Source organism: Primulina tabacum, chromosome 2 (assembly GCF_025594145.1).
Source record: "Primulina tabacum isolate GXHZ01 chromosome 2, ASM2559414v2, whole genome shotgun sequence".
NCBI classification, from domain to species: Eukaryota; Viridiplantae; Streptophyta; class Magnoliopsida; order Lamiales; family Gesneriaceae; genus Primulina; species Primulina tabacum.
Genome location: NC_134551.1, coordinates 11,232,715 through 11,256,601, shown reverse-complemented (window position 1 = coordinate 11,256,601; position 23,887 = coordinate 11,232,715). Strand labels below are relative to the sequence as shown.

Here is a 23,887-nt window from a genome sequence, read left to right as displayed (position 1 = left end):
AAAAAAATCAAGACCAGCCTAGTGGAAGGACTTTGGCTCCGCCATTGCTAGCAAGCCCATATCCAAACACGAGGGCGGGTCAGCTTTGGAATTCGTCTCACCGGAGCATATTAATATGTTTTATATTGACATCGTCGGTGGTGAGGATATTTGTTGAGTCGGTCGCAACTACGATTTATCTTGCCATGACCCCACATGGGGCATGCATCAGCTGCACGAGAGGAGATATGAGTTGCAAACGAGAAGGCAGCTGTTGCCCAAGAGGAGGCACAAGTTTCCAAGGAGGACGCAGGGTCATGGTTCTACTTTGTGTCGAGAAATCATGGAAATAAACGAGGTAATATTGCAGCGGAATATCGTAAGTGATATCAACGATGAATAAGATGAACACCAATATTTATAGCGGTTCATCCCAAGAATGAGCTACGTCCACTCTAAACTTGTAATGCCCGGTTACTCGTACAAATGATAATAATGCGTTTATGTCGTTTATTATGTAGTTATTAGCGCATTAGATTTCACGTGATGATTGAGGTATCAATATTGAGATTGAATATGATTTTTATATTGTTCATGGTGTATTGAGAATGAATATATGTCTAAATAGTGATAGTAAGATGTGTAGGTAGAAATAGTTTGTAGAAAATGAGATGAAAATATGGCAGTTTTTATGGGTTTTAGCATAATGATTTAATATTGATCCAAATTGTGTGAGGCCACCACCATTAGAAAGCTAAGATATAATGCTACAACTTTCATGTTTTGGGTTTTGTCCAAATCATTAGTGGATGACAAGCCAAAAGCTCCCCGAAGTGTGTCGTGTGTATCATCATTCCTTCACTGACACATGTTGGGTGAATGAGCATAACTTTTTACTCAGACCTCCAAATGACATGAAATCAATTGGAGATTCAAGCCAAGACATATGGCTACAACTTTCATGTTTATCACTTTTTCAGATTATGAAGGGAAAAGCTGTTTCCGGAGCGATATTTGATGAAGCAGTGCGCAGAGGCAGAACATGTGGCGCCCGAGCGGTAGAAAATTATAGCCCGAGGGCCGGTGCACGAATTTTTCATGATTTGGGCAGAATGTTTGGCGCCCGAGCGGTAATATATTACCGCCCGAGCGCCGCTGTGTATAAGAAAAGATAAGCTTCTACTCTCTGAGCCATTTCTTCAGTACCTTCCTTTCCTTAGCAGCAAGAACTCGAGGGTAACACAAGAAATTTTCCTCTAAGTGTTTTCTTCTTCATTCTCTTCATCATTTTGAAGTAAGAACTTAGTTCTCCGTCACAAGAACTTCATAAGGGTGTAAGTTTTCATCTCTTTTGGTTATTATAAATGTAGAGGAGCAAACTTCACCTAGAATAGACATAGTAATTGAATTATTGATATGTTTGACAGCATAGGAACAAGGAACATCGTCTCAAACCAGTGTTCTTACGCTTGGACTGTAAGTTGGCATGTTCTTGAAGTAATACATGAGTAATATTATGATTTCAAATAATTCCCATTGATTATTGCTATATGTACATTGTTAGTATCTTATTGATGAAAACATAGTACCATATTCCATTGTTATGTATTAAATATGTAAGAAACTCATGAATATTGAAGATGAGTGCTATGTTATAAACATTAACATGAACATGAAAGACATGAACATGAAAGGAAAATGACTGATTTTTACATGATACAGAGCTTGTTGACATCATGGGTGGTTTTAAGTCTACCAAACCTATTGGCCAATATATGTTCATGGGGCGTGGGATTGACAAAGGTTGCTCCCTGACGCCCAACACAGTAGTAGCTATATAATAAAGCAAGCACGGTAGTACATGTCAATTAAAGAGGCTCAAGTACAAAAATGAACATGAATATATGCTATGATATAACATGGTTTAAAGATTCATTGTTGTCACGACTTGATATGTATGTTCCTTCGACGCATATTGATACGTACAAGTTCCAACTTATTGAGTTTTATAAACTCACATAGCTCATGTATTACAGGATCAGGTAGTGAAGAGACATAGGATGCTGGTTCGCCAATGGATGCTTGTGACGTGCCTCACCTCGACAAGAACCGGGACTTATTATTGTATAGCTTCCGCATATGTATTGTACTAAAATATGTCAGGGTTTGAACAAGTTTTACGATATTTACGATGATACAAAGTATGCTTGTATATGAGAATATGTATTTGTATAACCATATGGTGTATGGTTGTGTATGAAAATATAGTTGATGTTGTTGTATATATGGTATTGCTTGAGTTTTTAGTTTAAACAAACATGTAGGGACATCATGTCAAAATTTTTATAAACCTTCAAATTGATGCCCCTTATTTGATTTGCTTCATACTATAGGTATATCATTCAAACCCTTTTTGATTATGATAATTATGCTAAGTATAGAGTAAGGGTGTGACATTTTATATTGGTATCAGAGCCCACGGTTCATCGACTGGGAAGACACTGCATTTCATCCATACATGGAGAACTCGGCAAGTAAGTATCTTTGTATTCCATAGTTTATGCTAAGTTATGTGCTTCTACGTGACCTACATATAGGTTAAGATAAGCGACGATGCCACCGAAACGTAAAGTACCTGAAGGAGAGTCACCTAAGGGCAAGGCCCCAGCAGTCGAAGGTGAGGGCAGTGCACCATGACCTGTAGATGACTTTGCTCAATTGCTCCAACAACAAGCGAAAGTTCATGGGGAGAAGATACAGCAATTACTTGAGATGCAATGAACTACACATGAGTAGGTACAAGCACAAGCCATTCTCCCCAGACAAGGGCCTGTTCAAACTGATGTATATAATCGTTTTCGACGTCTGAATCCTCCTGAATTCATGGGAAGCACCGATCCAGCAATAGCAGAACAATGGATTAAATCATTGGAGTCCATCTTCTCCTACCTACACATGGAAGATGCCGACAAAGTAACTTGGGCCATCTTTTTGTTAACAAAGCATGCAAGAATATGGTGGGAGAGTGCAAGGGTGGCATTACCTACGATACCATTGACATGGGAAACTTTCAAAACCGTGTTTTACAACAAGTATTTCAGTAAAGATGTACGAGCCAAGAAAGCCAGTGATTTCCTCAATCTAAAACAAGGAACCATGTCAATAGCGGAATACATACAACAATTCGAGGTTGGAGTCCAATATGTACCATATATTGCACATGATGACACAAGTAAGGGGGAACACTTCATGCGGGGACTTCGGTCTGAAAAACGAGATGTACGGATGTCGAAAGTTGTTACATATGGGGAGATAGTGGAAAGAGCACTTATGGCAGAACAGGATGAACAAGAAATTGACAGAGACAGGCAACAGCGAAGGAAAGCAGTACCTTCAAAAGAGCCAAGGAACAGGACAAGGCAAAAAGACTGATAGCAGAGGTACTCGACCAGAGGAACCACGTGGTAAGGGTCCCCCTCCACGTAAGGAACAGGACAGACCACCCTGTCCTAAATGTGGCAAACTCCATGGTGGTGAATGTATGCAAGGTTCCAATGTTTGTTATCGTTGCAAAAAGCCAGGGCATCTCGCTAGAAATTGTCCAGCAAGTTCTGAGAAAGTACAGGGACGCCTTTTCTCCATGATCAAAGAGGAAGTGGATGCGGATACATCGATGATAACTGGTATGTTCTTGATTTCTGGTATTACTGGTATTGTTTTACTAGACTCGGGAGCCACGCATTCCTTTATTTTGGAATCGTTTGTAAGGAGACTGGGCATTACAGCAAGTACAACAGAGACACAACTCGCCATAGCCTTACCTTCTGGGCAAGAATTTCAGACAGATCAGATTGTACGAGGGTGTCCAGTATATGTCCAAGGCCATCAGATGTATGCCAATTTGATAGTTCTGAAAATGACCGATTTTGATGTGATATTGGGAATGGATTGGCTCTCGAAGTGCAGAGTTACTATTGATTGTGGCATAAAAATGATCAAGTTTGCACCAGTAGGAGCTGAACCATTCACAGTAGCAAGTGCAGGTATATCCTTACCTCTTCGGATAATCTCTTGTATGAAGGCTTGTAAATTACTACAGAAGGGGTGTCAAAGATATTTAGCATCTGTGTTAACTAGTGATCCACCTGTTCGTGAATTAAAAGATACAGATGTTGTTTGTGAATTCCCAGAAGTATTTCCTGATGATGTTACAGCTTACCCCTAGAGAGAGAGATCAAATTTGTAGTTGATGTTGTGGCAGGAACTCATCCGATCTCAAAAGCTCCTTATCGATTAGCTCCTACTAGAAATGAAAGAATTGAAAGAACAGTTACAAGAGTTACTTGATAAAGGGTTTATTAGACCGAGCTTTTCACCGTGGGGTGCACCTGTTTTATTTGTGAAAAAGAAAGACGGTACGCTTCGTCTATGTATTGATTATCGGGAGTTGAACAAAGTGACAAATCAAAAACAAATATTCACTCCCCAGAATTGATGATTTGTTTGATCAATTACAAGGAGCTGCTATCTTTTCGAATATTGATTTAGGATCAGGCTATCATCAACTAAAAGTGAAATCAGATGATATCTCAAAGACTGCCTTCCGAATCAGGTATGGGCATTATGAATTTCTTGTAATGCCATTTGGACTAACAAATGCACCAGCAGCTTTTATGGATTTAATGAACAGAATTTTCAAGCCACTTCTAGACAAGTTTGTGATTGTGTTTATAGATGATATTCTCATCTACTCACGAACTGTAGAAGAGCATCGAGAACATCTGAATCTAGTTTTGCAAACTTTGAAAGATAAACATTTGTATGTCAAATGGAAGAAATGTGAATTTTGGCTTGAACAAGTAGCATTCTTAGGCCATATTATCTCAAAAGAAGGCATATCAGTGGATCCAAGCAAGATTGAAGCTGTTAATAACTGGCTACGACCTACCACTGTTACAGAGGTACGTAGTTTTCTTGGGTTAGCTGGTTATTAACGTCGTTTTATAGCGGGATTTTCAAGATAGCATTGCCTTTGACTGCGTTAACACGAAAGAATGTCAAATTTGTATGGAACGAAGCATGTGATCGTAGTTTCCAAGAGTTAGAAATAAAATTGACGTCAGCACCGGTCCTTGCTATACCAGAAGGACCCGGAGATTTTGTGGTATACAGTGATGCTTCGAAACAAGGTTTAGGAGCAGTGTTGATGCAACACGGGAAGGTCATTGCTTATGCATCAAGACAATTGAAGGAATATGAAAAGAATTATCCCACACATGATTTAGAACTTGCAGCAATGGTATTTGCGTTGAAAATATGGCGCCATTATCTGTATGATGAATGGTGTGAAATATATACGGACCACAAAGTTTGAAATATTTATTAACACAAAAAAATTGAATATGCGTCAACGACGTTGGTTGGAATTAGTGAAAGATTATGATTGTGTTGTTAACTATCATCCAGGTAAAGCCAATGTTGTTGCAGATGCACTAAGTCGAAAGTCCAGCTCTATATCCGCAATGCAAGTACAAGAACAAATTTTATGGGATTTGCAGAACTTGAAGCTTGATGTTATTACAAAGGGAGCTGCAATTCAGTTATCATCCCTTATGGTTCGACCAACGCTTGCAGACAGAATCAAGGCCGAACAAAATACAGATACGGAATTACAACAACCTGAGGCAGCGAGATGAGGATAAAGGACATTCAAACTTTGAATTGAATGGGGAAGGAATATGGATATATCGAGGTAGATTGTGCGTGCCGAAACAAGGAACAATCAGGACCGACATTCTTATTGATGCACATGCTACTCCCTACTCAATACATCCAGGAGGCACCAAAATGCACAAGGATTTGAAGCCATTATTTTGGTGGCCAGGTATGAAAAAGGATATTGCTCAATTTGTTGCACAATGTCTAACTTGTCAACAGGTCAAGACTGAATATCAAAGACCAGTAGGACTCCTGAAACCACTACCCATTCCTGAGTGGAAATGGGAACACATCACGATGGATTTCATTCTTGGGTTGCCAAGAACACAAAGAGGGTTCAATGCTATATGGGTTATTGTGGATCGACTTACGAAATCAGCTCACTTTCTTCCGGTGAAGACCACATACACGATGAATCAATATGCTGAAGAATACATCAAAGAGATAGTGAGACTTCATGGCATCCCAGTGTCCATTATATCTGATAGAGATCCCAAATTTATGTCTGCATTTTGGAAGAGTTTACATCATGCTATGGGAACTCGATTGGCATTTAGTACAGCATTCCACCCTCAAACTGATGGACAATCAGAACGAGTGAATCAGATCTTAGAAGATATGTTGAGGGCATGTACTATTGACTTCCCAGGTAGTTGGGACAGTAAACTACCATTGGCTGAGTTTACATATAACAATAGCTATCAGTCAAGTATTGGAATGGCACCATATATTGCATTATATGGTAGAAAATGTCGCTCTCCCGTACATTGGGATGAAATAGGAGAAAGAAAATTATTAGGCCCTGAATTGGAACAACAAACAGCCGAATTGGTAACCAAGATCAGAGATAGAATGCACACTGCCCAGAGTCGACAGAAAAGCTATGCTGATGTGCGACGTCGTCGATTGGAATTCCAAGTCGGTGACCATGTATTTGTAAAAATATCACTATTGAAGGGCATTTTACGTTTTGGTAAGAAGGGAAAATTAAGTCCAAGATATATCGGTCCATTTGAAATCTTGGAACGAATCAGAGACAGGGCCTACCGAGTTGCTTTACCACCGAACTTGTCAAATGTTCATAATGTTTTTCACGTTTCCTTGCTACGGAAATATTTGGCCAATCCTTCTCACGTTCTTCATTACGAACCATTGGAGCTTGCATCGAATCTCTCGTATGAAGAACGGCCGGTCCAAATTCTCGATAGAAAATCAAAAGTGTTACGAGGCAAGGAAATACCCTTGGTAAAACTGTTATGGCGCAATCATGCAATTGAAGAAGCAACTTGGGAGCTAGAAGACAAGATTCAACAGAGATATCCTGAACTATATGGTATGTCAAATTTCGAGGACGAAATTCTTTGAAGAAGGGGAGAATTGTAATGCCCGGTTACTCGTACAAATGATAATAATGCGTTTATGTCGTTTATTATGTAGTTATTAGCGCATTAGATTTCACATGATGATTGAGGTATCAATATTGAGATTGAATATGATTTTTATATTGTTCATGGTGTATTGAAAATGAATATATGTCTAAATAGTGATAGTAAGATGTGTAGGTAGAAATAGTTTGTAGAAAATGAGATGAAAATATGGCAGTTTTTATGGGTTTTAGCATAATGATTTAATATTGATCCAAATTGTGTGAGGCCACCACCATTAGAAAGCTAAGATATAATGCTACAACTTTCATGTTTTGGGTTTTGTCCAAATCATTGTGGATGACAAGCCAAAAGCTCCCCGAAGTATGTCGTGTGTATCATCATTCCTTCACTAACACATGTTGGGTGAATGAGCATAACTTTTTACTCAGACCTCCAAATGACATGAAATCAATTGGAGATTCAAGCCAAGACATATGGCTACAACTTTCATGTCTATCACTTTTTCAGATTATGAAGGGAAGAGCTGTTTCCGGAGCAATATTTGATGAAGCAGTGCGCAGAGGCAGAACATGTGGCGCCCGAGCGGTAGAAAATTACCGCCCGAGCGTCGGTGCACGAATTTTTCATGATTTGGGCAGAATGTTTGGCGCCCGAGCGGTAATATATTACCGCCCGAGCGCCGCTGTGTATAAGAAAAGATAAGCTTCGACTCTTTGTGCCATTTCTTCAGTACCTTCCTTTCCGTAGCAGCAAGAACTCGAGGGAAACACAAGAAATTTTCCTCCAAGTGCTTTTTTCTTCATTCCCTTCATCATTTTGAAGTAAGAACTTAGTTCTCCATCACAAGAACTTCATAAGGGTGTAAGTTTTCATCTCTTTTGGTTATTATAAATGTAGAGGAGCAAACTTCACCTAGAATAGACATAGTAATTGAATTATTGATATGTTTGACAGCATAGGAACAAGGAACATCGTCTGAAACCAGTGTTCTTATGCTTGGACTGTAAGTTGGCATGTTCTTGAAGTAATACATGAGTAATATTATGATTTTAAATACTTCCCATTGATTATTGCTATATGTACATTGTTAGTATCTTATTGATGAAAACATAGCACCATATTCCATTGTTATGTATTAAATATGTAATAAACTCATGAATATTGATGATGGGTGCTATGTTATGAACATGAACAGAAAGGAAAATGATTGATTTTTACATGATATAGAGCTTGTTGACATCATGGGTGGTTTTAAGTCTACCAAACCTATTGACCAATATATGTTCATGGGGCGTGGGGTTGCCAAAGATTGCTCCTTGACGTCCAACACAGTAGTAGCTATATAATAAAGCAAGCACGGTAGTACATGTCAATTAATGAGGCTCAAGTACAAAAATGAACATGAATATATGCTATGATATGACATGGTTTACAGATTCATTGCTGTCACGACTTGATATATATGTTCCTTCGACGCATATTGATACGTACAAGTGCCAACTTATTGAGTTTTATAAACTCACGTAGCTCATGTATTACAGGATCAGGTAGTGAAGAGACATAGGATGCCGGTTCGCCAATGGATGCTTGTGACGTGCCTCACCTCGACAAGAACCGGGACTTATTATTGTATAGCTTCAGCATATGTATTGTACTAAAATATGTCGGGGTTTGAACAAGTTTTACGATATTTACGATGATACAAAGTATGCTTGTATATGAGAATATGTATTTGTATAACCATATGGTGTATGGTTGTGTATGAAAATATAGTTGATGTTGTTGTATATATGGTATTGCTTGAGTTTTTGGTTTAAACAAAAATGTAGGGGCATCATGTCAAAATTTTTATAAACCTTCAAATTGATGCCCCTTGTTTGATATGCTTCATACTATATGTATATCATTCAAACCCTATTTTGATTATGGTAATTATGCTAAGTATAGAGTAAGGGTGTGACAAAACATCTCAAGGAGGTCACTTATTTATTAATAACAAAGAAGACAAGAGAATCGAGAATGCAAAGTATTTCACTCAGAATACTTTGATTTTAACACTCACTCTCTCCACTAATCCTATTTCTTCCAAGGATAAACGCTCCTTCAGAAATATCACACTAAATCATTTGTCTCACTTCTACACTTATGATTATAGATGAGAGGAATTTGTATTTTGGTCTGATTTTGAAATGAAGAATAGATGAGTATTTATATGTGAAGTTTAGGGAAGAAAATAAAAATTAAACATCATTGCTTACATAATCAAACAAATCATTTTTGATTAACTCAAACCATATGTTAATTGTGTCGTTGAATTCAAAAATGATTGCTTGAATATTAGCACTTTGGGGGGCCTTCCCATAGCTTCGCCCTCGGTGGCTTCGATTTCTAAGTTAGTGACAAGAACAAGGCATCCAAGCTACGATGGACAAGAATGAAGATTATTATGACGATGATGAGACTAAGGATCGACATGCGACATTTTATTAGTTAGTCTTTTTTTTTATCCGAAAATATATATATAACGTAAATTTATTATAATTATACATTAAATATATTTTATTCCTATAAATTAAACTTCAAAAATTTTAAATAGTTGTTGATTTTTTTTTTTGGATCGAAGCGCCATTTCGGTTATCAAGCACTATGTAGATAATAGCGGTCGAACATGTTTCAAATTCGAATATGTATTATTAATTAATATATAATAAAATTAGAGGTTTTTATATATTTATTCAATTTGTAATACATTTATGTAAATAAATAAAATCAAATTAATAAAAATATTAATCCAAACCCAGCGAAGGTTTAGCAAAACCTGTGGTTATTAGAAAACCATCACCTTTATGGCAGTGATTTTATTAAACCGTCTATAAATTAGCATAGGTTAACGTGAACCAAATCTTTGTTCGAAGGAACGCCGCTACCCGTCTCCACGAAAAGCTACTGTTTAAAATGATCGTCGCTTCATGTTGCAACATTTTCAATTAAACATTCGTTGTAGCTAGACGATCGGTTTTTAAACGAGCTTAATTTTACCGTCGACATAACCGTCACTACACATTATCAGCGACTATTACGGCGATGGTTCAAACCGTCGCAAGTAGTTTTTTTTTCTTGTAATGTTAGTTTTATCATCTTATACCGTTTGATTGACGATCATTTAATAACTGAGACATAGTGTACATAATCGATAAACATATTTATGGGTGTAGGATGCACTTTTAGGAGTTAATGTTATTGCAGCATATTAATTATTGAAGTAGTATATAAACTATGATAAATGGTTAGGGATGCTAATGGGTGTCATCTATACCCTATACCTGTCGCGATCCTCTTTTTGCAGGTTCGGGTATTCAGTGGGAATCAAATCCTCATCCTCGCCTCCACTTTCGTTTCAAAAATATTAATAGGACATGATGGGACGGGTAAAAGAATCCCCGAACCAAAACTTATTATTATATATTATTATTAGTGATAATGTTATTATATTATTAATATTAATATATTATTATTTTTATTATTAATATTATTTTTGGGACCGGTTCAGGGATGATAATAATATACACATGCTCGTCTCGAACTATTTCGAGGATTTTTTAAAATCTTTGAACCTGAAAAAATCAGAGATCCTTGTCTCCATCTCGAGTTTTCTCAATGGAAAAAATTAAATCTATACAATTCCAATGGTGCAATTCTTTGAGGTGATGTCAAATTTATATAACCATATAAAATTTTACTTATATAAAAATATATATTTATTGGAAACAACAAATTTTAATAAAAACATGGTAAAAAATGGTTAAATACACCTAAAATATTTGTGTGGTCAATCTTTTACACTATGCTTTACAGTCTAACGAAGTAGCACATCTACATAATATAATATACTGATAATATTTTTTAAAATTAAATCTTTCATTATTTCAGCATGAAATTAACCGTGTAATTTCCGATTGCGTCAAACTGATTAATGTAAATAAAATATTATTTCTCATTAGTCAGCAATTATTCCAATATTCATTGATTATTTCTCAAGAAAATTTTCTCGAATAGAATATAATTTAATAGTCTGTTTCAGCTCAAAGAAAACAAAAGCACGTGAGAAATACTACGGGTTCTTGAGTAGAAAACTGTGGACAAATTTATTTTATTTTATTTTAATCAATTTCCCTTTAGATTTGAGCACTGCAAAGTTCAAGGTTGGTCGGAGGACTGGAGGAGGTTCGGTAGGTAGTAGTCCATTTCTAATTCTATGCATCCCCCATTTCGGCAGCGTAATTCCAAAGAGTCTCGCTCATTTTCACTATTTTTAATTTTTGGTCTGAAGTAAGGTATCGGTCTCATGGGAAAAAGTCGTTCTTGGGATCTTAATTACTATATAATCACCAACCCATTTCATATTTTCTCTGGTTTTTGCTGCTTTATATATGCGTTAGGATTTACGTTTCTTGAATGAAGATTATATTCATTGGGTGAATTTTTTACCTGTCTGAAAAATCTAGGTATTCTAATTGTTTGGGGCCATGGATTTCCTGGCAACATCCGAAGGCCAACTATTTGTTGGTGTCGCTGTTGGTCTAGTTGCTGTTGGGGTTGCATATTTCTTGTTATCCCCCAAGAAGCCAAAAGGTTAGGTGATTTATATGGCGATAGAACATGTGTGTATATTTTTGTGTTTTTTTTAATGAGATGTCTGGGTTTTTTTAAGTCCGGTAGCTTGCTTGGGACTTAGAAACATTCCTTTTGATTTGTTTGATATTCTTTTAGCCTAATGATCCAATTTTTCCAAGTTATGGACACGTTCCTCGTTAAAATATAACATATCTCCCATCATCTGAAACTTTTTTGGTGCTAGTGGTTTTGTATCCCTGTACTCGTAGTTGAAATCGAATCTTACATGATATGGGTGCTCATTTCTGGAGCACCACGTTTAGATCTTGGATGTTTAATTGTATATTTTGATTGGTGTCTCCAACATTTAGATACTATTGGCTTCTAAAACTCTGCAAATTCAACGTCTTCTCTATTATTTGGGGTTATGGAGTGTTCTATTATTGATACTTTATATCTGCCAATTCAAATATGGTAAAACTTCTTTAGGATGATCGGGGACATATTTGAATGCATATTTGTCTTTGTTTTGACTTGGTGTCTTTGTGCGTGACAGTGTGCTTGGATCCTGATAATTTCAAGGAGTTTAAGCTTGTCAAGAAAACACAAATCAGCCATAATGTGGCGACGTTCAAATTTGCCCTTCCTTCGCCGTCATCTGTCATGGGCCTTCCCATTGGAAAACACATCAGCTGCAGGTATCTTGTGGCCGAATCTAAATAAATGATCATTTTATTGATTTATTATGTATTTGTGGCGCGTAAGTCCCATCTTTTTTTAGTTAGAACAAGAAGCAAAATTTGATTTGTTTATTTCACACATTCTAATTTATGTCCTATTTTTGTTGTAGGGGTAAGGATAGTCAAGGTGAAGAGGTCATCAAACCATACACTCCGACTACTTTGGATTCTGATTTTGGATATTTTGAGTTAGTTATAAAGGTGGATTCCTTATTTTTCGCCCTTCTTTTATTTTCCATGGATGAACATATATGATGATCTATCGTTATATTTCTGCTGGCTCACTAGTTTTTTTCTTATATATTTAAAGATGTATCCGCAAGGAAGAATGTCACACCATTTCCGAGAAATGCGTGAAGGTGATTATCTCTCTGTGAAAGGACCAAAGGTACATTCTTTATCAATATGCTTTCTTTAATCCTAAGAGGCAACATTAAATCTTTTAAGAATGAAATAAAAAATTAAAGAAAAAAGTTTGTTGGTCTATCACGCCTGAAAGCCTAAGTTGTTGCAGTAAAGGGATTGCGCAAGGCCTAAGAAATTTCACATCCTTTTCTCCCTGTATTTTTGGCAAGGCCAAAGAAATTTCACATCCTTTTCTCCCTGTATTTTTGGTACACATAGTTTAACATTTGTATTTGACTCATATTTCTCTAGGTTGAATGTTTGACATGCACTAGATACTGAATTTAGATTCACGACAGCCATTCTAAATTTCAATAGTCAATAAATCGTTGATGAATCCGTAGCTAACTTTGAGTTGTGGTATTCGACTGGCTTAGTTTTTGTATTCGGATGTTTCTTTCTTTCTTTCTTTTGAATGTGGTATCACATGTCTTGGTTAATTTTTTTTTATACATGCGATCGGTTCCACATATACATGCTTCAACCCTTCTAGTTGAATTGAGAAGCTCTTTTTTATAGGGTCGATTCAATTATAAACCAGGCCAGGTGAGAGCGTTTGGAATGCTTGCTGGAGGCTCTGGACTTACACCAATGTTCCAGGTTAAACTCCTCAGTATTAAGAATCTTCTTTTTATTTCTTTCTTTAGATATAATGATAAGATGAAATTTAACATTTTTTCTTTTCATTTTTTTGGTTTAGGTTACTCGAGCAATTCTTGAAAACCCCACAGACAGAACGAAGGTGCATCTAATTTATGCTAATGTTGCCTTAGAGGACATTTTGCTGAAGGTAATTTCTGAATCTCGATGCACTCTCCATTTGAATGCTGCATGCAAGTGAAGTTTGTAAATTTACCGACTCCTTCCAGCAAGGGTGTAAAAGCAACACTAATTAAACCTTCATGGCATTTTTATTGTAATGTTGACCAAACCTTTAAGGTGTAATTGTAATCGTCAAACCTAAGGGGGTGTGTGTGTATCCAGACAAAAACTCGTAGGGTGTTTGTTTTGTATTATAAATGTTGGAATAAGTATAAGAATTTCAATTTGTGTTTGATAAGGTGTTTTTGTGCTTCTTGGTCGCAGGATAAGTTGGATAGCCTTGCTAAAAATTACCCTGACAGTTTCAAAGTTTACTACGTCCTTAATCAGGTAAATAAATTGAATGTTTCTTTATGCTACTTATTGAGGAATTTTGAATATTTATGTTCTACTTGGATTTGATTTGTGATTCTCAATGTGACTTCTTTCGTCTTCTTTGTGATTGTAATCGCTAACAAACTAAGCCATTTGGTAACAACTCCATGTTTGGCTGTAGAAAGTTGCAAGAGCTAACTGAATAAAGAGTTGTCGGCACTTTGTTCTTTCATATGTAATCCGTTGCAATCCATATTGCAATGATTTCTCCGCTGGAAGCTATTCCTCCAGTAGGATTTCAAGGGTTTGCTCGATTGAGTGGTCAAACTGGACATTTCCTCGATCTGTTTTAGCTTCTTGGTTTTTGCTGTTTTTCTGGGAAGTAATTAAAAGAATCTTAGAATTTGGGAATTTTTGTTATTAACATCACTAACCTTCAAATGAAATTTTTTTGTCAAATTTCACGCATATGATTTCTTAAAATTTTGATTTTGTCCTCTAAAACATGACTTGCTATGCTGCTTTTTTACCTACCTAAATAGCCATATTTGTTGGTTGTCATTGAACTTATGTAGCCTCCAGAAGAATGGAATGGTGGCGTGGGGTTCGTCTCGAAGGAAATGATTCAAGCTCACTGCCCTGCACCAGCCTCTGATATTCAGGTTTGGAATTCAGCCATCTAAGATAAATCACCAAACGTGATGGAAGAAAATTCAAGAACTAAGTTTAACGTTGTGATTCTGCAGATTCTTAGATGCGGTCCTCCACCGATGAACAAAGCCATGGCTGGCCATCTCGAAGCTCTTGGATACACCTTCGAGATGCTATTCCAATTCTAACTTCTCCTGACATCTCGCCTTTATTTCGACATGATATGGTCAAATTTTTTGGGGGAGATATTCTAGATTTGCACGTTGTACCGTTGGGATTTTGTGAACTTTTTGGACAAAAATAATATGCGGATCAAGTTATGACAATCAGAATGGTTGAATTTTCCGGGGTTATAATGTTATTGTTGAGATTGATTTATGAACAAAAAATATCATTACACGTGAAGGCTGCATGTATTCCGAGTTCTCGATATTGCTTGTCTGTTGTGTTTGGCTATTGTCCTCCGCCTGTGTAATTGGATACTTCGTATTGGTTCAAGGTTGATTTTTTCTTTTTAATTAAAGAACACCTTTCTTTCCCCCCTAAGAAATATAGCTGTTGTGTTATAAGCTTCTTAGGATGTTTTATCATTATAATTTTAAAATCAAATGAGAAATAAGTAAGAAAAAAATCCATTAGAAGTTCTGATCATTTCGATTTTTTTGCCCTATCAATTCTTTTTCATTTTTTGAATTATCCATTGAGTTCTGAACCTTAACTTCTGACGTTATCAGATTTACTTTAATCAAGATGATACCTAAAAAAGGTTCTTGACTTACAAATCACACAAAATAATACCCTTCAAATTATATAGAGATGGGTTGTGATTGATCATTTTTCGGTTCAAAATTGGATGTTCTCAACTTAAATGTGAGCTTGTAGATCCCCCATCCATAGCCCCCCCTCCCTATAGCAAGTGTTCGAACACTATCATTTTTCAAGTATATCTGAATATTTTCAAATACATATGAATATTAGTTTTCCTGAAAAAAAAAATTTTGATCAAAATTATTTTTAACATTCTAAAAAAAAAGTAAAAAAATTTTGAACTATCCCTAGATCCATAACACATCTCTCGCAATTCCCTTATTTATACCATTTTTGTGAGCAAATACATTTTTTTAACTCAAAATATTTTCATAGGGTTTAAGGCACAAAAGTTTGTACAAAAAGCTTATCATTAGTAGTTACAAAAAGAACTTAATTATATGGGACAAGTACAATCTAGATTATGCCATTGGTGAATGAAAGTTCTGTTTCCATAGTGTATGTGTGAGTTGAGAGTGAGTGTTGTGTGTATCAGAATGTAGGTGTTGTGCGTAGGTGTTGTAACACCCACGACAACATGCAGCGGAAATTATGATTTTAACACACCTACACGTAGCTGGAATAATGATAATAATACGAGATACGAGATGTAAATTATGCACAAGTATTAAATACTTGTGCGGTGCCTCAGGGCAAAATAATTCACTAGAAAAACTTGTAAGTTTACAAAAACCAATAATAGTGAAAGAATAAAACAACTCCCTTATTAAGGCGAGTAACAAATTGCATCCTAAACCTCTAACAAACCGTATAACCAAAATACATAGGATGCATCAACTGAGAAGTGAAAAAAATCTTCAAAACTTCACACACTAATCAACACGGTGATTAGGTGTTGTCTTCGGATGTTGGCAGCACTTCACAGCAACAAGTTATCAATCACGAGATGGCTTCAATCAGAAAACCTTTTCTTCGTACAAATGCATCTCTGTCTCTCCGAAAGTTTTTGCTCTGTATCGTCACTCTCTCACACTTTTGTTTCTTCTCCTTTGAGTCCTATTTAACATAGAAAAACCAATTTCATTAGGAAACAAACTCTTTTTAAAACAAGGAATAATATCTTAAAGATATTGTGATATCATATCTTAAAGATATTATGATATCATATCTTAAAGATATTACGAGTCATATCAAAATATAGTCTTATATCACATATTGAATTTATAAGAGATCATATCATCAATTTCGAGATTATCCTCATGTCTAGAAAGGAAAAATATTAAAGATAAAAAAGAAAAATATATCAAGGAATAAAATTCCTTTCAATCTCCCCCTTTTTGCCTTTCTGGACAAAACAACCCAAAAATGGTTGTACATCTCAGCTCCCCCTGAGTTAGCAAATCAGTGACTCAGCCAACTTTAGTTGACTCCCCCTGAATTCTACCGTTAAGCCTTCCCCTGATGAAAAATACAGTTCACACAGGTGTTGTATGTTAGATGTTGCAACATTCAGATCATAACACCGAAATAGTTCATTAATCAGGAGGGACGAAGATCAGAGAGAATAAAATGACAACTAAAATACTAAAACCATCAAGAGAGAAAAAAAAACTCAAAATCTCATTATCCTTCATTACTGCCATCATCATCAGCCATTTTTGCTCCACTGGTTCCAGCTATATCTGTATCTACATATCTACTCCCTCTTTTTGTCCAGAATGGACACTTTCAACCAGCAGAAGCTCATAGTCAGCCACTTCACTCCTAATGTCTTGAGGATCAAAGCCAGCCATCTGCGAAATAGAGAATAGCAAAGTAGGGAAGTTCGAAGAAGACAGAAATTTACGAAGAACACAGATACTTTTGCGCGAAAAAGAAAACAAATAGTTAGGATAGGAGAGATTTTAGAATATGAGGGAAAATAGTAAGCCGTAAAGTTGTTCCTTATTTATCCCTAAATATTTAAGCACATCTCTCCAACGGTAACATTCTGTTGAGCCGCAACTTCAGCACCTTTTCAACTCAATTTTTACTCTCACCCAACGGTAACTTTCTGAAACAGTGCCATCATTATTTCAAGAAATCAAGCAAGATAAAACACCACGTCGAATTAACCCCACAAACAGTTAGAAATCAAAAAATTTCAAATTAAGTCGGTTAGGGTTTTCTTCGTATTTCATGAATTAAAAACTGATAGCCCACTGGTCATGATGAATTTACAAAACAACAATATGAATGACCTAAGTTTATGCCTAAAATATGATCAAAGAAATGAAATACACACACATGTGATTAAACAGTGATCAGTCTGTACTCAGGTGTTGGCAACACCTTTTGGCAACACTCACAGATTGGACTCAAACTTTCTTGAACATGTTTAATTCAGACATGGTAGCTCCCACTCTAGAAGAACGGTCTTCATAGGACTCCTCTAGGTAGCTTTTTCCATCTGTATTTTGACTTAGAAGTGGTAGATCTCACACTAGAAGAACGGTCTTCATTGTACTCCTCTAGGTAGCTTTTTCCATTTTCTTCTAAATATTTTTTTGTTCTATTTTATTCTCTTTTCTATTTTTACCATATTGCTCAAGAATTTTCTAAGTCATTATCTACATTGGACAAGATCATGTGGTACACGATCATCCTCAACAGCTTTATGACTTAGATTGAGCACACACCATTCTTTGGAGAATATTGATGGAAAGTTTGATTCACAACTGAGAGCACGCCATTCAGTATCCTACACTTGTACAGGCTTCACACAAAGCAGGATGTATGCAATATGTCTAGCATCCTAAAAATTAAATGCACATGCATGCTGGGTGTTGTCCACAGGTGTTGTAACACCGAGGACAACATCCGTGAGTGATCATTGTGCACACAAGCTGAGAGACTTCTTAAGATTGGAAATCTCTCAAAATCCAATGGTTTTGTAAAAATATCAGCCAGTTGGTTCTCAGTTCTAACAAATTCCATTCGAATTGTACCCTTATCAACCAAATCTCGAAAAAAATGATGTCTAATGTCTATGTGTTTCGTTCGAGAGTGTTGTACTGGATTTTTTGAAATATCAATTGCACTTGAATTGTCACAGTATACAATTAAGGTGTCACTGTTGAAACCATAGTCTTTAATCATTTGATTCATCCACAAAAGTTGTGAACAACAGCTAGCAGCTGCAACATATTCAGATTCAGCAGTGGACAGAGATACACAATTTTGCTTTTTACTATACCATGACACCAAATTGTTACCAAGATAAAAACATCCTCCAGTGGTACTCTTCCTATCATCTAGATTTCCAGCCCAGTCAGCATCACTAAACCCCACTAGATTTGTGTTTGTTTCTTTGGTGTACCACAAACCTAAGTTAACTGTCCCAGATATATATCGCAAAATTCTTTTGACAGCCTTTAGATGAGTGACTTTAGGATCAGCCTGGTACCTAGCACACAAACAAACACTAAACATGATGTCGGGACGACTTGCACTTAAGTAAAGAAGACTGCCTATGATGCTGCGATACTAGGTGTTGTCAACACCTGCCGCAACATCGTCTTTGGACAATTTTTCAGTCGACCCCATTGGTGTTTTCATGTGCTTAGTGTTCTCAGTAGAGAATTTCTTCACCAAATTCTTGGCATACTTGGATTGACATAGAAAGATAACATCATGCATTTGTTTAATTTGCAATCCAAGAAAGAAACTTAATTCTCCTACCATGCTCATTTCAAATGTGGTAGACATGCATTTAACAAATTCATCAACATGCTTTTGAGAAGAAGCACCAAAAATGATGTCATCCACATAAATTTGACACACAAGAATATCATGCTTCGATTTTTGAATAAAAAGGTTTTATCAACCTCATCTCTTTTGAAGCCTAAGTCAAGCAGATATTCAGTAAGCCTTCCATACCATGCTCTTGGAAGCTTGTTTAAGTCCATAGAGTGCTTTCTTCAACTTGTAGACATGGTTCGGGTGGTGTGGATCTTCAAATCCTTTAGGTTGGCTTACATAAGCTTCTTCTTTCAAGAGGCCATTCAAAAAGGCACTTTTCACATCCATTTGATATAATTTTATGTCCATGTGACATGCAATAGCAAGTAAAAGTCTAACCGATTCAATCCGGGCAACAGGGGCAAACGTTTCAACAAAATCAATTCCTTCAATTTGAGTATACCCTTGAGCCACTAGCCTAGCTTTATTTCTCACAACAATTCCAGATTCATCAGTTTTGTTTTTAAAGATCCATTTAGTTCCAATAACATTCACATTATCGGGTCTGGGAACCAAATCCCACACATCATTCCTAACAAATTGTTCAAGTTCCTCATGCATTGCATCAACCCAAAATTCATCTTTTAAGGCTTCATTTATATTTTTGGGTTCCATGAGTGAAACAAAACAAGAGTGACTTACTTGAGAGTATACGGAAGTCATGCATACTAGTCCCATCATTTTGCGATAGTCTACCTTCTCCTTTCTTCTCGTTTGCATTCCTCCAAATGTTTCTCCAATGATCTGAGATGATGGATGATTTTTCTGAACCTTGCTGGGAATATCAATCTCTTCATTGGTTACACTGTCATCATTCTCAGTATACTTTCCTAGTTCATCATTTGATTCTGCCAGTGCAGGTGTTGTCTCCGGTGTTACAACACCGGGTGCAACATCTGTGTTAGGCAGTGTCTCACTTTCGTTCAGCAGCCCATCAATATCATCCTCGATTGTTTTTCCCGTTAGATCTGCAAGATCATCAAAAACAACGTTAATAGACTCCATAGTCGTTCTTGTTCTCAGATTATACACGCGATAGGCACGACTATTAGATGAATAACCAACGAATAAACATTTGTCACTTTTAGAGTCAAACTTTGCAAGATGGTCTCGGTCATTCAAAACATAACATACACACCCAAAGACATGAAAATACTTAAGGTTCGGCCTCTTTCCCATGATGATTTCATAGGATGTCATAGTAGAACCACTCCTTAAGTACACACGGTTTGAAATATGACATGCTGTGTTTAAGACCTCGGCCCAAAATCGTTTTGAAATATTCTTTGAACTCAACATGACCCTAGCCATTTCTTGCAGTGTCATATTCTTCCTTTCGGCTATTCCATTTTGTTGAGGAGTCTTAGGGGCCGAAAATTCATGAGTTATCCCTCTCTTTTCACAGAATGATATAAAGTGTGAGTTTTCAAATTCTTTACCATGATCGGTCCTTATCTTACCAACCCTCAAATCATGTAGATTAGTAATCTTAGCATGTAATTTCTTAAAAACAGCAAATGTGTCGGATTTTTCTCTAAGAAAACTTACCCATGTAAAGCGAGAGAAATCATCCACACACACACATGAATACTTCTTACCTCCAAGGCTTTCCACTTCCATTGGACCCATAAGATCCATGTGCAAGAGTTCAAGACACCGAGTTGTCCCAAAGTGTTGCAACACTTGATGGGGAACACGTGTTTGCTTACCCTTTTGACATGCACCACAAACATAAGGAATTCCAGAGGATAAATTAGGCATACCTCTCACAGCATCGTACTTACCAAGGTTCTTTAATGTCTTGAAGTTTGCATGACCCAATTTTTGATGCCACAAGTTTAGTTCACTCACTTTTGAATGATTGCACACAGGGTCCTCTCCAAGTTGATAACAATTGTTAGCTGACCTTGTACCTGTCAAAATACATGTATCAGTATTATCAAAAATTCACAATTGTCTTTATCAAACTTAACATGTAAACCATCATCACAAAGTTGACTTATGCTTATTAAGTTTGAGTTAAGTCCTTCGACATAAAGCATATTGTGTAGACTAGGCAGTCCATCCACATTCAAGGTCCCTTTACCAGCTATTCTTCCTTTATCACCTCCACCATATGTCACATGACCATTCCTTAGTTCAACATAGTCAGTCAAATAGTCTTTAGAACCTGTCATGTGGCGCGAACAGCCACTGTCAAAGTACCATATTCCTGCAATGTTAGTCTTTAATGAAGTATAAATAACGGAACATTGAATCTTAGCCTTTGGTACCCAAACCCTTTTTACCGTCGGTTTTCTGTTGGCAGTGTTGCGTCGGGTGTTATACAACACCTGTGGCAACACCTGTTCTGATTCCCATATCTTGTAATCATCTCTCAGTTTAAAGCAGTAGGGTTTGATATGACCAGGTCTAAAACAATAGTGGCAGATAAAGTGGCGTTTTCTGGATTTGGACTTCTTGGTAGATATTTGCCTTTTAGATGGAGCACCTTTTTCAGTTTGTGTAGCATTTGAGGTTTCAACACTTCCTTTGACAAAAACAGTTGGTTTTCTCTCAGTATTGGAAGATTCTCCAATTTCGAACAGACTGTTCGGATAACCAAGTCCAGCTTTGTCATTTTGTCCAATCATCAAAAGTGAATCAAGTTTGGATGAACTTGAATTCATCTTGGCAAGAATCTGAGTTGCTTCTCCAAGTTCCTCTTTGACTTTGCATAATTCCAAATCTTTCTTGCTTAAGATTACTTCAAGTCGTGAAATTTGTGACTTTAACTCAGCATTCTCTTTGGAGAGAATTGCATTTTCTTTAGTTCTTATGATCCAGTCTTCATATAATTCTTCGTACATCGTCTGCACACTTTCTAGAGTGACTTCATCATCATCTACCTCTTGAGTTTTAGACTGACTTGCCTCCGCAAGGGTTGTAGATTTAAGACATACTGAATTCGAAGAGGTGTTGCGACCAGGTATTGCAACACCTGTGGCAACACCCAAAGGATTGATTTGCATTGAGCGTTTTTCCTTGATCACAGAAGATAACGATATGTGATTTTCAGATTCACTTGATCCTTGATCATCATCAGACTCTTCATCACTCAGGGTGACAGTCATGCCTTTGTTTTTCCTAAGTCGATTGGCACACTCATTGGCATAGTGTCCATATCCCGAACACTCTCTACATTGCACCGAGTCCAGGTTTCTGACATTAGATTGGATTTGCACTTCGGTTTTTGGTCGAAACTGTCCTTTCATAGGAGTAAACTTTTGAGCTTTTGCAAAAGTGGTGTTATTGGGCAGTTCAGATTTTTGTCCAATTTTCTTCTTTTCTCTCATAGTCTTCAAGTAATCACCAAATTTCTTAGTAAACAGAGAGATCGATTCTTCACCTAAATCAGACTTATCCACCTCTTTAGATATTTGAAGGATTTCATCATAAGATTCGGTTGAGGCTTCAAAGGCTATTGTCTTCCCTTTATCCTTCCTTTGTAGATCAAGATTCATCTCAAAAGTTCTGAGAGAACTCATTAGTTCATCCAAGTTGATCGTTGAAGTGTCTTTAGATTCTTCAATAGCGCAAACTTTGACATTGAATCTCTCAGGAAGAGATCTTAGAACCTTGTTCACCAATCTTTCATTTGGTATGGGATCTCCTAGGCCATGTGATTCATTTGAGAGTTGTCTCAACCGGCAGTCATACTCAAGAATAGACTCATTGTCCTCCATTCTCAAACTTTCGAACTTTGATGTCACCATCCTTAGCCTAGTTTTACGCACACTTGCGGATCCTTCACAGTGCTTCTGGAGTATCTCCCAAGCATCTTTGGCGCATACACAAGTGGTGATTAAATTAAACATCCTTGTGTCAACAGATGAAAATATAGCATTGAGAGCCTTGGAATTAAAGTTTGAATTTTGCACTTCATCGACAGTCCATGTACTTTCAGGTTTGAGCCGTGTGTCTCCATCAGCATCCTCGAGTTTTGGTGGACTCCAACCATCAAGTACACGTTGCCAAGCTCTTTCTTCAATGGATTTAATAAAAACCCTCATCTTTACTTTCCACAATGCATAGTTTGATCCATCCAACACGGGAGGCCTAAAAACAGTATTTGTTGATCCTTCTATAATTCCTTTTCACTCTGAAAACAAAACAAAACAGGATCTCACTTAGTAGCATCAAGTGGAAGCTCTGATACCAATTGAAAGTTCTGTTTCCACAGTGTATGTGTGAGTTGAGAGTGAGTGTTGTGTGTATCAGAATGTAGGTGTTGTGCGTAGGTGTTGTAACACCCACGACAACATGCAGCGGAAATTATGATTTTAACACACCTACACGTAGCTGGGATAATGATAATAATACGAGATACGAGATGTAAATTATGCACAAGTATAAAATACTTATGCGGTGCCTCAGGACAAAATAATTCACTAGAAAAACTTGTAAGTTTACAAAAACCAATACTAGTGAAAGAATAAAACAACTCCCTTATTAAGGCGAGTAACAAATTGCATCCTAAACCTCTAACGAACCGTATAACCAAAATACATAGGATGCATCAACTGAGAAGTGAAAAAAATCTTCAAAACTCCACACACTAATCAACACGGTGATTAGGTGTTGTCTTCGGATGTTGGCAGCACTTCACAGCAACAAGTTATCAATCACGAGATGGCTTCAATCAGAAAACCTTTTCTTCGTACAAAT

General features: G+C 36.8%; 3 protein-coding genes across 6 annotated transcripts; 2 read left to right on the top strand and 1 right to left on the bottom strand.

Annotated features, from left to right (window-relative positions):
- The first annotated feature begins 2,862 nt into the window (after positions 1-2,862).
- On the top strand, positions 2,863-3,411 carry LOC142537508 (uncharacterized). Its single transcript, XM_075643019.1, has one exon. The coding sequence runs from the start codon at positions 2,863-2,865 to the stop codon at positions 3,409-3,411; it is 549 nt and encodes a 182-aa protein (XP_075499134.1).
- Positions 3,412-11,185: 7,774 nt separating this feature from the next.
- LOC142530333 (NADH--cytochrome b5 reductase 1-like) lies at positions 11,186-14,988 on the top strand. 4 transcript variants are annotated; one of them, XM_075636136.1, is made up of 10 exons: positions 11,186-11,314; positions 11,591-11,717; positions 12,256-12,397; positions 12,550-12,640; positions 12,750-12,827; positions 13,364-13,444; positions 13,545-13,634; positions 13,931-13,996; positions 14,557-14,643; positions 14,728-14,988. In XM_075636136.1, exons 2-10 carry the CDS (start codon positions 11,612-11,614, stop codon positions 14,818-14,820), a joined length of 834 nt encoding a protein of 277 aa, XP_075492251.1. In that variant the 5' UTR covers positions 11,186-11,314; positions 11,591-11,611; the 3' UTR covers positions 14,821-14,988. The 4 variants fall into 4 exon arrangements, with proteins under 4 accessions (XP_075492251.1, XP_075492259.1, XP_075492243.1 ...); XM_075636144.1 differs by having other exon boundaries at positions 11,196-11,318; XM_075636128.1 differs by having other exon boundaries at positions 11,295-11,419.
- A 2,100-nt stretch (positions 14,989-17,088) lies between these two features.
- Positions 17,089-23,232, bottom strand: LOC142537507 (uncharacterized). The gene is made up of 6 exons (XM_075643018.1): positions 21,180-23,232; positions 20,944-21,093; positions 19,823-20,148; positions 19,319-19,732; positions 18,500-18,838; positions 17,089-17,193 (listed from the first exon to the last, which is right to left on the bottom strand). Exons 1-6 carry the CDS (start codon positions 23,230-23,232, stop codon positions 17,089-17,091), a joined length of 3,387 nt encoding a protein of 1,128 aa, XP_075499133.1.
- Positions 23,233-23,887: the final 655 nt, after the last annotated feature.

Bases quoted from the DNA above. Each gene is read 5' to 3' on its own strand.
- LOC142537508 (XM_075643019.1), top strand. From the start codon at position 2,863: ATGGGAAGCACCGATCCAGCAATAGCAGAACAATGGATTAAATCATTG.
- LOC142530333 (XM_075636136.1), top strand. From the start codon at position 11,612: ATGGATTTCCTGGCAACATCCGAAGGCCAACTATTTGTTGGTGTCGCT. The intron at 12,828-13,363 runs GTACATTCTTTA...TCTTTTTTATAG, and splicing joins TCTCTGTGAAAGGACCAAAG to GGTCGATTCAATTATAAACC. The intron at 14,644-14,727 runs GTTTGGAATTCA...GTGATTCTGCAG, and splicing joins CACCAGCCTCTGATATTCAG to ATTCTTAGATGCGGTCCTCC.
- LOC142537507 (XM_075643018.1), bottom strand. From the start codon at position 23,232: ATGAGGGTTTTTATTAAATCCATTGAAGAAAGAGCTTGGCAACGTGTA. The intron at 19,733-19,822 runs GTAAGTCACTCT...GCAATGCATGAG, and splicing joins TGACTTCCGTATACTCTCAA to GAACTTGAACAATTTGTTAG. The intron at 18,839-19,318 runs GTATGGAAGGCT...GCTAGGTACCAG, and splicing joins AACAAGCTTCCAAGAGCATG to GCTGATCCTAAAGTCACTCA.